The following is a 17425-nucleotide window of genomic DNA, read 5'->3' as shown; positions in this document are numbered from 1 at the left end:
AGACGGGGAACCTCGACGTCACTGCCCCCACATGCACTGTGTTGCCCTTACTTACACATCTTGTCACGACCATGCCCGCTCTCTCAGCCTGGCAAGTGATTTTTTGAAGTTTCTAAAATCCCTTTCCTGTTTTAACCTACCCCCTTTCACCTCTTGAGGAAATCCGGCCCTCTTCCTCCTCTCCTCGGATTCCAGAACACTGACAGACAAGTCAAGAAGCTCTGGTTCCGTTCCCGTAGCAAAATGTGGACGACGCCACTTCTTCATGCCTCTCCATCGCAGGAACGGCTCATTCATTCCTAATCTTGGTTTTGCTCTTTAATGCATCATCGGTAATTAAGCAGAACTGACTTCCACGTTTTTTTTCCAGAAGGCTTTCAGAGAGAAAGGATCAAAAGGTTTTCAGAGGCCCAAGTGCCCACTGGTTCATACTGCCAATATTACTGTATGCAGAGTTACGGAGGTATTGGATACGGAAGTGGCTTTTTTCATCAAGTGTGCATATGGGCGCATTTGAATTTGTGTTTTAAAACTGTACACAGCCTTTTGTAGTATATCTGCCTATACAAAGCAGTGTCTGGGGTGGGCGCTTTTTTTTTTAACCAATACAATCAGGAAAAGCCCTGCAATTTGGCTAAATCCTGGCTTTATAAAGATCCTCACAAATGTGTGGGTGGGTGGATGGGTGGAGAGAATCTATTGTTGCAACCCTGAGACCTTCTTGTTCAATTATCATAATCCCCTTTTATGCGGGATTTCCACAAAGCCCCGTAACAACCACCCTTTGGAAACTGCCACAGCATTAAATCCCACTGATTTATAGCCCAACTGAAAATGTGAGGTCAGAGTTTGTTCCTCTGAACCACACAGAACTGATTTTAATGGATAAGAAGACGACAGCAAAGCCCTCCCACCTGCGTGAACGCAGAAATGCAATTACTCCATGTTTATTCGCCACCCTTGACAGCAAACTAGCTGTCACATTTTCCATCATCTTCCTGCTGATAGCAAGCTAGATGGGCAGCTATGGCTCTCCCTCCCTTACTCTCCAAGGACGGCTGTTCAGAAAAATCCACAGGTATTGGGAGGGATTTCCCCTGCTTCCCTACATTGGGCAACCTCAGCAATTAAACTTTCCATTTTTTTTCTGCTGAATAAGTCTTCTGCACAAAGAGCTTTCACAGTAGAAAACGTTCCTTGCTTAGTTATGTTATAAACTGCTTAGAGAGTGCTCTAAGCACTACGGGGCGGTATATAAGTCGAAACAAACATTAAAGTAAGCGAGCAAGTTTGGGCAGGTGAGAAGCCTTCTGTTCAAATTCAGCCTTGGGTGCACACAAAAACTAGTCAGCTATGGCGATCTCTCAGGTTAAGACCATTTCTGTAATACATGAGCCTCAAGAGGGCATCCAGGTTAGACGACTGCAAGGAGATATGCATGGGAGTTGCCTTGAAGACAACACGGAAACCAACACTGTTTGAGAAAAACACAGCCAGACTTCTGATTAGCGATAATGAAAACATTTCCACCTTCATCTGTTTCAGCAATAAAACCGGAATGCTCCCCTCTGGAGATATTCATCGGGTACCGAGTGTGTTGTCCCTTTTGAGCCAGTTAACCGTTATGAGGGTTCTGGAGGGGGGGGACTTGTGCATGTTCATTTTGTTGAAAATTCAAGATGATGTTTTAGTCTGGCTCACTGGTCTTTCTTGCCATTATTGCTTCCAACAGTTTACTGTCACTTCAAACTACACGTTTTCTTGGGTAGCAATTCCCGATGAACTGAACAGGTGGATAAGGAGAGCTGAAGAAGCCTCTTGTGGTCCTGTAGATGTTTTTGGCCTACAATTATGGCAGACACATAATCCCTCGCCACCCTCCATGCTACCATGGGCTGGCAGAAGTTGCAGAAGAATAACTCTAGATTGGGGGGCAGATGCCAACCCTCACTGTATAGGATCTACCCTCTAGGATTTTTTTTTAAAGGTTATCTTTGTGTTGTGTTAGGGAAGTTCCTAATTAAGCTTTCTAGCTTTCTATCTATCTTGACTAATCCTTATGACATTATACAGTACATACAGCTTTTTGTCAGGGAAAACCTAGCCTGTTTATGTTCATTTCAGAACGGAAGAAGGGGGCAGAGAGGGGCATGGGCGAGGGGAGGAAGAGGGAACGAGTACGCCCTTCTGTATATGCAGCGTGTTCTGAATATCTCCATTTACAAGATATGCGTGTGTCAGCTTCTGAATATTTTTAATAGTGCTACTGCTAAGTTGTGGAGCAGGAGGTACTGGTTATATTCCATTTCAATCTGGAAATAAACTGTCTCACTGGACGGAAATCCACTGCGCTGTTTCAGCAAAAGAAAATATATAAGAAACTGATTAAAAAGTAGATGAGCGACCACAAGAAAAACAAACAGCTGAGATTTTTTTTTCACAGCGCTTGTTCTGCCTGGGCTCCCCTCCCTACCTCCAGTTTTTCAGCCTGAGATTCTCGTGGGGTATAATTCAATGTCAACCGACCAGCATTTTCTACTCCAAGCTTTCGGTGGTAGTCGTTGCTGTCTTCGCTGGCACCTCCTGGTTTTTTCCCCTTTGCTTCCAAAAGGTAACACAGTTGTTTCTTCCTAAGAACAGGGTAGGGATTGAGAAGAAAGGAGACATAGAATGATTTATAAACTTCGATTAGACATACCAATCCTTGCTGGTAACCGTAGAGCCGCCTCTCATTGGTGCCTGCCCATTTCAATTTACAAGTTTTGGGTTTAAGGCATATCCTGTAGCTTGTTATGTGTGGGGTATTTATCTGTTCATCTTGGAATGCTAACCATTGGAGAGATAAATTAATACCTAACATGAGAAAGAGAAAGCAGGGAGGATCCTAAATACACAAGGAGAGAAATAAAGATGAAAACAAAGCACAAGAAGTTCAGAGTGCTAAATAAAAAAGCTTTTAAAATCCTTTGTTCTTTCTGAGACAGGGGAGCTGCAGTAAACACACAGTATGTCATCCTGCCTTCCCCTTTCATTTCAATAAAGAGACAATTTGATCCATCACAAAGTACAAGCCTATTCACAGTTATGGAACTGACTTATGTTATCACTGACTGTTACACTCTTTTTGAATAAGAGCACTTATAGGACACATATAGGACATATCACAGTATATATTTAGAAAAATACAAAACACCTGAAAGGTGCGTTTGGTGGGGACACGGGAGAGGAGGGCCTTGTATGCGGCTGCTCCCAGACTCTGGAACTCCCTGCCACTGGAGGCCAGCCTGGCCCCCTCTTGGCTGTCCTTCCACAAGCAGGCCAAGAGCGTTATCTCCAGGCAAGCTTTCCCTTAATGAGTGGCTGCCTGAGTGAGGTTTTTAAGTAGATGGTTATGCTTTACTGCTTTGAATATGTTTTCAATGTTACTTTTGTTTACCTTTTTATGTGACATTGTTTTCATATACTCAGTGTTGTTAGCTTCTAATATTGTCTTTTAATGATGTAAACCACCTTGGTTACTTTTTAAAAGAGAAAGGCAGGGTAAAAATATTTGAAATAAATAATATATAAAGCTCAAGCCCTAAAACAGACCTGTTTAAAAACAGCAACAAACAGCTCATGGCATGGTTCTGAGCAAGCCTTCTGAAATAGACCTTCCTCACTGCCCGTATAAAGTACGCAATGAATGTAGAGTCCCCCTGTTCCTCCCTCCTGAGACTATTTCAGATTTTGGGTGTCACCACCAAAAAGACCGTCTGCTGCTGGGACGGACCTGCTGTGGTCCCTGAAGGGGCCCAAATCTAGCTCAACACCCCAGTCTGTGCCTCCCAAAGGCGGATTTTAATGTGTTATTCTTCACCCTATGAAAATGCTTTTTATGCAAATAGGACAATGGAGGTGGTGGCGTCACAAGACAACTTAATTTCCTCTTCCGAAACTCTGCATTCCAACATTCCCTGCAAAAGGAAATTCCTCTCGTTCATGTCGATTTACCTGCCTTCTCCGAGTAATGAAAGCAAGCGGTAATAGGGTACATCTGAAGACGCCACATAGGCCAACACACCAAACAGCCGTTCAGCCATAACCGTGTCGTTCTGTGTAACCTGAAGAAGACAGAAGGTGGCCGAACAGAATTGGGGTCAATCTCAGACAGCGGGAAGCACGTAAAACAACTCTCATTTTCAACAGCAATGATTCCAAAAATTGTCCAAACATCTTGACTAAGCTTTCCTTTTTCTTCTTTCCAGCCATCATGTCTACCAACCAGTGAGGGTCAGCATTTAAATTTAACACTTTGCTTTTTGATACAGTAAATTTCATCCACCACATATATTGTACTTGGAACTGGAATTAAAGTAGGCCAATCAAGACATCACTTCGTAGTTTGCATGCGGGGCTGAGCCTGACAGTGCTAAATGTTAGCTGAGGACCCATAGAATAGGAACAGCTCGATAGCGCAGTGGTTTAAGCATCTGGCTGCGGAGCCAGAGGCTGGGAGTTCGATTCCCCATGGGGGCTCCTGGAGAGGGGCTGGACTGGATGATCTCAAGGGTCCCTTCCAGCTCTGCAGTTCTAAGATGATGATTACGGTTATGGTGACCATATCTCCCTTCAGTGGATGCTCTTCTCTCAGCCTTACCATCTTCTTAGGCTCATTTGGTAGGGAAGCAAGAGACGGCCTTCTCGGTGGCATGCCCTCCACTGCAAGGCCAGGTTGGCCCCCTCCCTCTCGTCCTTCCAGAGATAGGGGAACAGCATACTTTTTAGAGTTGTTTTTAACAACTAATTAAGCAGCGGTGAGTTTGGGTGCTGCTTACTATCTTATTGTGTTTTAACTTGCTATTAAGGTTTTTTTTAAATAGTTTTAGCTGATTTTTCCAGTACTTACATATGTTTACTTCTTTTTTATATAAAATCATTTATCCTGGGTTTTCTTTTTAACTGGTTTGGTCTTTTAATAATTTGTGAGCCGCCTTGGTTTCTATAATTGAGAGAAGGGGAGCACAGAAATGAAATGAAATAAGGAAGAGCTGGAAGAGACCCTAGCCTTCAATGGGGTTGCCTTCTTCATAGTTTAGCATACCGTTCAAATTCCCCATGGCTTCACTAAATCAGAATAATTCTCTTGCACCCATCTCCGCATGTACTATATATGTAGTTAAGTACAGTATCTTAAGGGAAAGCAAACTCAGCATACAAAGTATTCACATATAATGAAGGTGGGAAGCAGTAAATCCTTTTCAATTTTTCAAATGGCCAAATTTTCAGAGGTTCCCAGTGGGTTATAGATACATGGAAATATGTTCATTTTGCTTGATAATACAAAGTCATTCTAAAATGTTATCATAAAAATAATTTACGTTTAGCTAAGAAAAATGTCTACACTGAGATAATATTAGAAATTTAATGGGGTGTTTTCCTTTGCAAGATCCTGAATTATTTAAGGGGAACTATTCTCTCCTTCTTTTTCCTCCCTCTGGGAGTTTTCAGCTGAGTTTAGTGGGGGGGGGGTGTCCCTTCACTTTCTATTTCACGATTAATGTCTTCCAGAAAGGAACTGAAAAGTAAATCTTGCAATTTGAAGTTCTAGATATATTTTATGACTTATCTAATATCAACGCAGTTTGTAACAAATTATAAACGAGGCTCTCCAATTCTCCGTTAACTCAGGGGTTTCCTGTATGACAAATACAAGTTTAAACATAACCAGATTTATCTAACAATGGGATGCATTTGAAGGAGTAGGAGTAACATTTGCTTTATAATTAGAAGTAGTTCAACTGAAGTGTCCCCTAGCTTAAGAGATACATTTGAACAAGGCGACACAGAACAAGAATCCTGGAAAACCTTCATGACGGGGCATACATGGATGAAGAGAGCTGCCCCAGAATCTTGCATGTCTCCTTAAATTAATTCAGTACAGTAAGTAGGGCCCCCTTATCCACGAGATCAGTATCCACTGATTCACTTACATATATATCACTAAGGTATTGCCTTTCCTTACCTCAATCCCATCTATTTTTTGCAGGTTGAGATGGCTCAATCGGAACAGAACATAATATTTCCATAAGGTGAAGGTGACAACCGGATTTCCCTGAGCCTCAACGGTCAACTGCTCAAGGCGGCGAACTTGGGCTAAGGCATTGAACTGCTGCAACATGACAAGGTTGGTCTCCTTGAATTTCAAGTGCTGGGGAAACAAAGAGAAGCCGGGCAGACAAAGCTGAACATTTGGTGAAAGCCAGATGTTTGCAAAGGGATAAGGAGCCGTTTGAAAAGTGGCAGGCAACACAACGCCTGATCAATGTTTGACTCATAAGACTGGGGGTTGCTTTTATTGTCCATGTTTTTGCACTAAGAATCAACACAGTTTTCCTAGATGTGGGGACTGTCTCATGCCACACACACTCCTAATGTTGTCTTCAAATTGGGGCTCAAGGCAGCTCACTGCAACATTAAAAACAGGGACAGCAAAAGAACTAGCAAGGTAGAACGGCGGCAGTACCGACATTATGCCATCAGCTTCCGGAGGAGCTCCGCCTGGCCCTTGCTTTCATTTAGGAGGTAACGGAAAACAAGACTTTTCAGGGAGGTCTTTTACGCCGATTCTGACCGAATGTCCCACCACCCCTGCCCTACTATTATGGGGAAAGTCCTTTCTGGTGCCATTTGGTTTAATGCCATTTGTTATTTGTGTTTTCATTTACTGTTGATTGTACTTTTATATTGGTTTTGGCTGCTTGTAAACCACCCAGAATACTGCTTTCGCGCTCATGGGGTGGTATATAAACGAAAGCCATAAATAAATACTAATAAATATTAAAGTGATTAAAGAAATGTTAATGTCACAGCACAATTCAATTTAAACAGCACATCAGTTGGGAAAAAAAAACATTAAAGTATCATCCGGTTAAAGTCCCTTTCCCAAACACGGGTCCACTGCCTCGTGTTTGACTTCGGTCAAACAAGACGCCCTGACGTTCTGCAAAACTGGTGAAAAAGTCAAGAACGAAAACTACTTACCAGAGAATTAGGAAACTTAATCTTCAGTTTTGGCAAGACTGGAACGATTTCATCAAAGTCTATGAAAATAAAAGAGACGGTGGCAATGCTCCCGGCCGTCTGAACGCTCCAGTTCCGATCCAGTGACTCCAGAGCGCCAGAGCCGTAGAGGTAGAGGATGCCGCCATCAATTTCCACCAAATGAGAGTCCAGGACGGACAAGCCTGGGGTGGCTTTGCCCAAGAGGGAGTCAAAGGACCTGCATAGAGAAGGAGAATCAGTTGTTAAAAGGCAGGCTCGGATTGTGCACCACCTACCATGTGCCTCAACAACACTTTCAGGGCAGAAGTCCCTGGGGAAAAAATGGATCATGATGTGAAAGACCTGTGTCACCCTTCCCTTGCCACAATTGGTAAGCATGATGCTCCTGTAAAATAATTCTTTCCCTGGACGCTCCAGAGAGCATATCCCTGGATGGATCCCCCCATTAAGAGCTTGGGATACATCACAACACTGGCTGGATCCAAATGAATAATCATCCTGGTTTACATCCAACAGCATAAATTTCGGAAGTAACTTTCTGCTCGCTCAGATCCCAGTGTTTTCATTTCTTCCCAAGCACCAGTCCTGCACCCAGGAAATACGCCACTGACTTCTTGACAAGTAGCAATTCGCTACTGAGATTTATGCTATCAGACAGATGGCGACAGGCGTACATAACAGGCTTTCTGGCCATTTTCTTCTGCCCTCTTCTAAGAATATTATTGCTAACTGGCTTTACACAGGTCTGGTGTATCTACTTTGAACACTGCTATTCTTGAATAAAGCAGCAATAATAACAACAACAAGAAGAACCGCAACCATTACAAATTGTGTATAAAGAAGAGATGTGCTTCCAACAATCTAAGGTCACAAAAACCAGAAATCTGAAACATGGCGTGTGTACTAAGGCTCTATGAGGATGGTGTCAGAGATTATCAGATTTTGGATATATATTAATATCAAAAGCAGTGGTTCTCAACCTTGGGTAACCCAAGTGTTCTTGGATTGCAATTCCCAGAAGCCTTGACCACCAGCTGTGCTGGCCAGGGTTTCTGGGAGTTGCTGTCCAGGAACACCCCAGTTACTGAAGGTTGGGAACCACTGATCTAAAGTGTTCATGTCTTTAAAGCCTGCAGTGCCAATCCCCCCAATCAACATATAGGCTTGCAGTTACTACAAACTAAACCGAGAGGGAGGGGACCAAGAGACTGGGCTATTTAGTTGCAGCCGCATCTTGTCTTCCCACAGCCAACTCTTTCAAAGGACTGCAAAAGTGAACAATGGAAATGACCACCTAGCAATGGCAGCAGCGCTGGCTTCAATAGTGAGCAGAAGATCTTCAACTCTGACAATGGTGTGACACTGCTTAAAGAGGCACCACCAAGGGCTACTGCAACCCACATGAAGTTGGAAACATTTGCAAGTTTTAAATGCCATTTAGCTTCCTCGCTATTCTATTATGCACTATTACTCATTTAACGTGGAACAATTTCCTCTCATTTTTCTCTATCAAGTATTTGGGATGGGGGTTATCCCATAATACCTGATTCCATTTGTCTTCCATTCCAGTTACAGGCCAAGCCTATATATACTTGGAAGAATCCATCTTTGGTGCCAAAATATTTAATTGGCAACAGCCTCCATTGGGCATACTTCTTAAAAATATAATAAAGTCTAGGCACCAGGCGGGGAATGTTCAAAGTGCATTACATTTACTTTTATTCATCTGTGCTGTACAGACTCAATCCTTCAGATTCCTCACGTACAGAAGCAAAAAAAAAGAAAAAAGAACCTAGAATCACATTGGAAATGTCTTGAGTTGCTTTGACCGCTGGAAACCTGTTATATCTATTCTACAATAACAGACGCTATGCAGATGGATGGGGAGGGAAAGCTAAGTAAAAATACATTTAAAAAATACATTTATGAATGCATTGCTCACTGTGACATTATATTGGGAGAGGGTGTTGAAGTTCCACAAGCCAAGGTCATTTCTAGCTGCTGGGGATTCAACAAGGGGTCCTTCTCTACGTAAGGCCTCTGCCCTCCACCCATAAGCTTCGGACCTTCTCTCCCCACATGCATTGAGTACAGATGGGCACAAAGGAACGTTTGGCAGTTTGTACTGGTTCGTCCGACAGCCCAACAGGTGCTCCAGCAGTTCCACGTGCCGCTCCCGCTGGCGGGCGCCCACTCAGAGACACGACAGGGAGGCCAGGACGCTGATTCCCAGTGGGTGCTCACTGGAGGGGATGTGGCGATGAACCGTTTGGCCATCTGCTGAACCAGCACATCCCACCAAACCCATGGTTCGTAACCAGCTCTAGTCTTGACTCTATAACCCAAATTTTGAGAAGACCAAACCATTTCTGCATAAATGGAAGATTTAGACACACCAGATGTATTTCCACTTGTAACAATTCCACCAGTTCTTACTAATCCTTCAAACAGTCCCCTTTTTGTGTTCTCCAAGGAAGAAAGGCAGCAACGGTTCTTCACCTTGGGCGCCCAGATGTTCTCGGACTAAAACTGCCAAAAATCTTCACCACTAACTGTGTTGGGCATGATTTCTGCAAATTGTACTGAGGTTTCCTACCTTGGTCTTACATTCAGGCCCGCCAAGTGGTGGGGAAGAGGTCCCACAAGGTCGCACACAAATAAAATTGTGGTTCTCACACTTCAGGGACCTGCAACTGTGCAGACGCCGCAAGTTCAAAGCTTGAGGCTCACCAACTGCAACACAACTTCTACCTGCATGCGTTCCACATGAAAGGAAGTAACTTTTTTTGTTTTATCATCCCCGTCATCTCAATTTGTGGAACTGCTCAGAAATGGGACCCCTCAAGTGGGATGAGCTATGTTTTCAAAAGTCCGTACTTTGACGGGAGATTCCACTGAGGATGCCCTTGCAAAGGCCTCCGGTTGAAGGAGACGGGGGGGGGGGGGAACGAGTTTTGATTTTGATCCAAAACCCAACCCAGTATTACTCCAACACAGCCTCTCTCTAATAGGACTCCTCTAGTGAAAATGGGGCAGGAAACTTCAAAATCATTTACCAGAAAGGAGGAGAAATTTACAAAGTCTCCTGCCTGGAAAACACCCAAGATCATTATAAACTGTGCAAACTAAAACACAGTAAAGCAGTTTGGGTTATTTCTTTTTTTAAGAGCAATATTTTGCCACTTTTATTTTTAGAGGAATAAAAAGCAGGGTGATTCTTCCAACATCGTATTCTATAAAAGTAAATTACAGCTTCCAGAAAGTGCGTGGAAACTTATTTTACACATTACATTTTATTGCAGAGACCCTGGCTAAAGAAGCACGGCGTTCACGATCAGGAAATTGCTATGAATAAACTAGCTTCGCAGGCTGTCCGAAAGTAAGTAAAGAAAACATTGCACAAGGAACTGTGCTTTAACAGGACGGAGGGCAAACTGTCTTAATATTATTTTAATGCCGGGTTCCTCAGGGCAAGGAAATGGGTGAAACTATTAACCTTAATGGATGCTACTGTACCAGGAGACACCGTTTCCCCACCACGATCAAAAACTAAATTTCTCACAGGTGACAGACAGCTTTCTTAATGTCCCTAGGGAGCTGAATAAGGGCATTTTGCTCCATTTCTGCTGAGGATTCTAAAGAAAATGACGTTTAATTCTTTCCTTCCGCTCCATCCGTTCTCCCTCCCCTTCCGACACTCACTCCCCTCCATGTATCTGGCAGGTAGCTCAGTGGTTTACCCATCTCACTGCAGTGCCAGCAGAGGTTGGGGGATCGATTCCTCACTGGGCTTCCTTGGCAGGGGCTGGAATCAATGATCCACAGGTTCCTTTCCAGCTCTGCAGTTCTAAGAAGATGATATTCTGGTATAAAGTGTGGGAGGGCAGTTTAGAAGGGCAGGCACTAATCCGCAGGAGACAAGGGGTCCTTTATCACCACACCTAGCTGTCACGATCACAACAGAATCTTCACACTCTCAAGTTGGGTAGCATGGAATCAAGCTCCAGAAAGGTTCCTTTCTTGGTCTATAACCACCCAAATCTTCAGGACAGCTAGCCTGCTTTTTCCAAGTGTCTGTGTGGGACACCAGTTCCAGGGTGAGATGGGGGTTCTGGCTCCTGAGGTGCCCGGAAACTGGCTGGCTGGTCCCGGGGCCAACAGGACACTGGACACGAGGTGTACATGGGTCTTCGCCTGAAATATTTCTCTTCTGCCCGGATGGAAGCAGGTGCAGTGAAGGGATGAGAATCCATCGTGCAGCTTGGCTCCTCGTTTCCTAATCTGGGCCAAGTGGAAGCTGGCAGGGAGCAACTCTCCATGTTGACACAGGAATTTATGGCTCGAAGTAAAAACCACATAGAGTAAGGGATCTGCCTCTCCTTTCTGTTGAAAAGAATCCTCCCTCGCTAATTTTTCATTTTAGAACCCAGAAAGAAGCACGGATGCCATTATTCCAAAGCCTTTTTTGGGGGGTCTCATTTTTTTTAATATTAAAAAAAACAAACACAAAAAATTTTACAATTATTGGCTTTGGCAGAAAAGCTGTGAGAGAAAAAAATCAAAATAAATCCAGATATTATCTTATGAACCATCAAGAGTGTAACAGTTAAAGAATATTTTCTGCTAAAATAACACAGGTGCAAGAGTCGGCTGGGGAGGCAAACACTTGAGCCTGCAAGAAGCTGTTCAGAGGAGCCTTATATTTATGAGATCTGTTCATGCATAGAGAATTAACAGCTCCATTCAGCTGATTCTACATTATCTTCAGGGCTCTTGGATCATGTGAATCTGGATGTCTATTTTAAACAATGCCGCCTGTGGAACAGGGGGGGGGAGGATTTAAATATCTATGGGGAAAAATTACTACTGGGGAAAAGAAGTTAATCTATGGGGGATCCTGTACTTGTTAAGTATCTCATTTTTAAGAACTACTCAAATGACTTACATTTATTTTAAAAGGCTAAATAAGTTTTTGAAACAGAGAGGTATGAAACCCAAAATTTGCAGGTTTCTCTATCCCAGCCTTTTTGCATATTGCCTGCAAACGTGGTCTGCTTTTGTGAGGTTCCTGGATCCATTAACTGTTTCAAAAGACTCTCGGCCAACACATCTGTTCTTTAGTTACAGAAAACTATGATCTGGATGAAGCTGGTAGATTTGAGAGAAGAGAGGCTGGCGTGCTTAGAGGGACTGCATGTAAGGCTAACAGCCAAGGTACCAAAACACAATCCCCCGAATGCTGCTAATTATCAGAACATCTGGGGACCCCAGGGTGGGAAACCATCGCTCTAGTTCACTGATGCCCAGCCTTGAGTCCCCAGATATTCTTGGATTAAAACTCCCAGAAGCCTTCACCACTTGCTGTGCTGGCCAGGATTTCTGGGAGTTGGAGTCCAAGACCATCTCAGGACTCGAGATGAGGAACCGCTGCACTAAGCCGATGACATAAGCCATGAACCTGCTAAAGCCTGACAGAGCAGGAGATGGCTACACCCACGTTTGTGACCCTCTCTAGACCCCTTCTGCCAGAAACAGGGTGGGGATCTTCACCTGGAAGACCGTACATGCTCGTGCAGGTCATCATACCTGCTTTGCTCAGGAAATCCATATGCCGAACTTCTGTTATTTTGGCAGGATTCGTCGTCTTTGTTGTTCTCTTGATCCGAAGATGGGGCGAACCGATTCTGTTGGCTCTCCCACAGACGAGCAATATTGCTAATAGTCAAGCGCTTCTTCTCCTAAATTGAAATACCATCAGATCAAGGCGGGCAGACTTCAGACATGGAGCATCGGTATTTATCTTTTACTAGAACTCTGACAGCCACCAACAAACAAATGATGCAAAAGACAGACACTTATGAATGTAAGAATTCTGAGCTTAAGAGTCTCTCTTGAGGAGAAGGACTAAATTTCCATCACTTTTACAACATAAAATGCCAGTCCTGGTTCTGGTTCTGCTTTTGTTTACCTTCTCTCTCATCGCTCTTTTCTTCACTTCGATGGCATAATAGGGTGAGGGTCAGAAATCCTTGGTCCTTCGCTGTAAATCCCCCCAGTGATTTACCAGTCCATTCATATCTACTTTCTTCTAAAATCCTTCCCTCTCACCCGCTCACATGCAGTCAAGGACGATAACCCACTGCTCAATAAAAAGAAATCTAAACCCAAGACTGTGGGATGTGAGAGTAACAAACAGAATTATTGAAATCACACAGATTATGCTAAGGCCATCTGGGCAAAACATGTGTTTTAAAAGAAATAGTCAATCAAGTTGATTTCCCTATGGAGAAGGATGAACACATTACCAAAATAGTTTACAGAAGGAAAGGAAGACAAAAGAGGAAATGCATGGCAAGGATTTATAAAGCTATAAACCCTGCTGGGAAAGAATGGACCCCCTCTGCCCTCCTTCTTGGGGCATAACCCTGCTTGGCATGGGTTTCAGAGAAAGTCCTTGCTCACAAACTGCAGAATGAATTGATGTCCATTCCCTGCTACAGGATTATCATGGTGGATCTTGGCTTAGAAGACCTCAAGGCCCATCAGAAAAATTCACGCAAGAGGAGGAGAAAAGAGCAATCCATGACTTTTATCAGCCATGCCAATGAGAAGCCTCCGTGGTCCGTGGCAGGGGTCCCACTGGACCTCCGCTTCTGAGGAGTTTATGGGCTGCCCCCCACATGTCTGACTCAGCGAGGCTCGTGTTATGGGAAACCAAGGCAGAAAGAAGAGCGAGGCAGACTGTAATCAGAGGATGCATACCATGCAAGGGAAGACACTGTGGAAGCGAATCGCTGGGAAGGAGGAGGAGCAGCAGCAGCAAGAACTGCTGGTGAGCAGGGACAAGAAGTTTCACAATGGAGGAAAAGGAAATAAGGGCCCTGTTCAGTTACGTTCACATCCCCCGAGGGTCGCGCTTTGGTACCTTCAGCAAAGTCTGCTTGTGGTTCTCGCGTCTCTTTTCTTCCTCTTTCCTCAGGGCGACGGATGCCAAACGCCTTTCTTCCTCCTAGGTTTTAGAGAAAGCCACTTACAGTGAGATTCAGAAACTTGCAGGGAGGAAGAGCAAACCAGTGGAGGGGGGAGAGAATCCCAAATGAATACCAGCCAAGAAGAAGGCCGGGGCTTCTAGGAAGGGTTCCCAGACTGGGAAGCTGGCAGGGCGGAATCAACCTCGGGGCCTCACTGTCCCTCCACTCACTGCACCATATTGGCTCTAAATCTGCAGAGGCTGGAAGTTAAAAGAACTGGCAAAGAAATGCAATTGTGGACACTCAGGGTGCGATCAGACAGCTTCAAAGGCACACCCGTGATCATGCCCGAGAGGGTCTTAATCTCCCTTTCCGTCTGTAGCTGGTGCTGAGACATACACAGCCTTTAACGCTGGAGGTCATGTATGACCATTAGGACTAACAGCCCACCGGTGCACTCATCACCTGCAGCTTGTCTAATCCCTCTCTACACCTGTCCAAGTTGATGCTCATTCCTACCTAACATGGCAGCAAAGTCATCTCTTTAGCTAACATGATGTGACTTCCAATCATTTTATCTTGCATCTCCCATCGTTCAGCTTTAATAGCAGTCACCAAGTCCTAGTATTGTGAGTGGAATAAAATAACACTCCATCCATCTCCCACAAACATGTTTTTTTTTCTCAGCCTTTTTCCTTCTACACTAAGCAATCCCAAGGAAATAGCCTTCCCTTGTCATTAGTTTCTCCAGCCCATGAAAAGGTACAAGAATGTTCAAATGAATGTGGGCTAGATGCTTATTATTACTGTTGGTGGAGTTTACTGACTTCATTCATGTTTGCTGTTTCACTGTTCTTTTAGAGTCACATTATACAAGTTGTCTGAAGACACAAAAACATTTTGAACTGATTAAAAGAAGGTCTGTAAGAAAAGTCATGCTGGATTAATCAACAGAGCTGCTGGATAGCTCGGTGGTTTAAGTCTCTGGTTGTAAAGCCAGAGGTTGGGAGTTCGATTCCCCACTATACCTCCTTGACAGGAGCTGGACTTGATAATCCATAGGGTCTATTTTAGACCTGCAGTTCTAAAATGATTAGGACTGCTGTATCTGTGGGATCAGTACTCACAGTTTCACATACTCACACTGCCTGAAAATATTAAATTTTAAAACCCAGAAATATGCATTTCCAAGGTATACTACCAGAACTGGCCACTAGAGGGAACCAGAGACTACGATATATAGGTGTAGCATTTCTATACTCATACTTTCCAGAATCTGCAGAGGAGCAGCAGCTTGGAACTGATCCCCCAGGGTACCATGTATTAAGTCCAGCATTCTGCCTCCCTTAGTGGCCCACCTATCTGCAAGCAGGCTGTGATGACAGAAACCCCCCCTCCTCTTGTTGTTGCTGGCCAGATGCTGGAATTCCATGTCATAGTACCTTTGAAGCTGGAGGAAGCCCATAGCCATTTGGATCAGTCAATTTAACTGCAGACAGATTTAGACTCCGTGTACGATAAACCTCTTCTGAAGCTGTCCAGATCAACAAGCACCACTGTATCTTGTGGAAATCAATGCCCTTTGCTTTAGAAAGAGTTCCTTCCTTTTTGTCTGCCACCCATCTAACCACACTGAGCTTCCTTCACTGGCTGAGCCTACTGGACCACACCATTATGGGCAGAGGAAGCATCACCTGATCAACTTTCTCTACCCTGTGCATGATGGCTATCATCACTGAGAACTTCAATGTTTGGTTGTGCTGTTTCTCTCTCTGTTCTTACTCCCCTTAACCTTCCAAATCCCCTTTTCCTATCCAATTTCTTATTTTAAAAAGGCAGGAAGAGCAAAGTTTATCACATAGTACAACATATGGACTCCCTAATTGTTGTTGTTTGGGGGGGGGGGGATAAGCAAGGTTCTGACCAAACTGATGGCACTGGAAATAGTAAAGATAATAGTAGCAAGATAATTTCCTTCCTTATTAAAGGAAGCTAAGGATAGCCATACCTATGAAAATCAGAAAGAGCTCTGCATTTTTTGTTCTCTCTCTCTCCCTCCCTCCCTCCCTCTCTATCTTTGGTTGCTGAATAACCACCGCCTCCCATTGGACCCTTGTTTTGAAATGGATTTCTATGAAAAAGTGTGGGATGGGGGGGCGGGAACTCAGCCATCAACTGTTCTGCCATATTTGTGGCTCCCCCTACTGGACATTATGGGCTTGAATTTCACCAGGGGTTCCCATCTCAGCTCAGTTCAGAAAAATCCTAGGTCTGAAGAGGGAGGAAGGAAAGCGACTAACACAGCCCTTTTCCTATCATTGCTTCTAAAGGGAGGGAGGGAGGGAAAATCATTTAGCGATTGCCTTCTGAAATAATCCCTTACTGTGATTTTCTTCATGTCTAGCTGTCGGAGCTGCATCATATGGTGGAGAACAGTAGGCTTGTACCATGTCTCCTGCGCTATGGGGTTGCCATCTAGAGAGATTTCTGAGAGGGACGTGGAATCGGCAAGGCACAGAATGTCTTCAAAACTGAGAGGAAGACAAAAGGAAAAAGAGACAGTTATTTATCTCAAAGGTACAAGGACAAGATTGTGTGGCTGCCTTCACCTATCACCTTAAAATAAACATCAGTTATATCGTTCCATGAATAAAAAAAAACCAACAATACCAGCCTTCCCTGAACCAGACAAAAGCTGTAATTTTGACAACGGGCACCTAAGGTTGAAATCCTATTGCTTAGGGTAGTAACATGCAATGGGAAGAGACTCAATGAAACGTATATAGAGCGGCTGATTTAGCAAATCCCCACTGCTTCAGCGGCCCTACTCTAGTTGCAACTTAAGCAATGGGATTTTAACCACTATCTGTGTCCACCAACGTCAATGGAACTTCCTTAAGTAGTGACTAACAAGTCCCTTTAATTTTGGTGGGCCCAACCTAGATGTGATTGAAACTGGATTGAGCCCATTAGTCAAAGGGCTCCATATTTAAACCACTTTGCTTTCAAAGTGGTTTAAAATCAATAAACTGATTTTCAAAATAATAATAATTATTATAATGTTAACACAAAATGCAATCAAAACATCAAGTGCAGCAATGGGAAATAGAAACACCCAAATCTTAAAGACTGGAGGAATCTTTTCAAATCAAACGTAGATAGTTGCTGGGGCCAAAAAGTCAGCAGAAACCCTTTTACCTAAAAGTCACTCTCCTCGCCTCAGATGGCAAGCGGACCAACAGATGATGGACAGGTTGGTATGACTGGGAGTGGAAGGTGCTTTCTATCTTGTTTGCATCTCTAGAAGGCATTGAGCAAGGGGGTCATGCCTTGAGCAGGAGGCTGGACTTGATGGCCTCGTAGGCCCCTTCCGACTTCATGATTCTATGACTCTAAGGCTATTATTCTTC

At 43.9% G+C, this 17425-nt stretch overlaps 1 protein-coding gene across 1 annotated transcript in view; it reads right to left on the bottom strand.

The window, feature by feature from the left end:
* The window catches only part of LRRC49 (leucine rich repeat containing 49), a 33401-nt gene that overhangs the window by 1137 nt on the left and 14839 nt on the right, over positions 1-17425 (bottom strand). The window contains exons 10-16 of the mRNA XM_020784867.3: positions 16399-16546; positions 13970-14053; positions 12631-12782; positions 7024-7261; positions 6005-6190; positions 3994-4103; positions 2474-2630 (exon numbers count right to left, since the gene is read on the bottom strand). Coding sequence (XP_020640526.3) covers positions 2474-2630; positions 3994-4103; positions 6005-6190; positions 7024-7261; positions 12631-12782; positions 13970-14053; positions 16399-16546 — 1075 coding nt within the window. The remainder of the gene's footprint in view (positions 1-2473; positions 2631-3993; positions 4104-6004; positions 6191-7023; positions 7262-12630; positions 12783-13969; positions 14054-16398; positions 16547-17425) is intronic.

This window comes from Pogona vitticeps, chromosome 12 (genome assembly GCF_051106095.1).
Source record: "Pogona vitticeps strain Pit_001003342236 chromosome 12, PviZW2.1, whole genome shotgun sequence".
Taxonomy (NCBI): Eukaryota; Metazoa; Chordata; class Lepidosauria; order Squamata; family Agamidae; genus Pogona; species Pogona vitticeps.
Note: the sequence above shows the minus strand (reverse complement) of the source record. Positions and strands in the feature narration are given on the sequence as shown.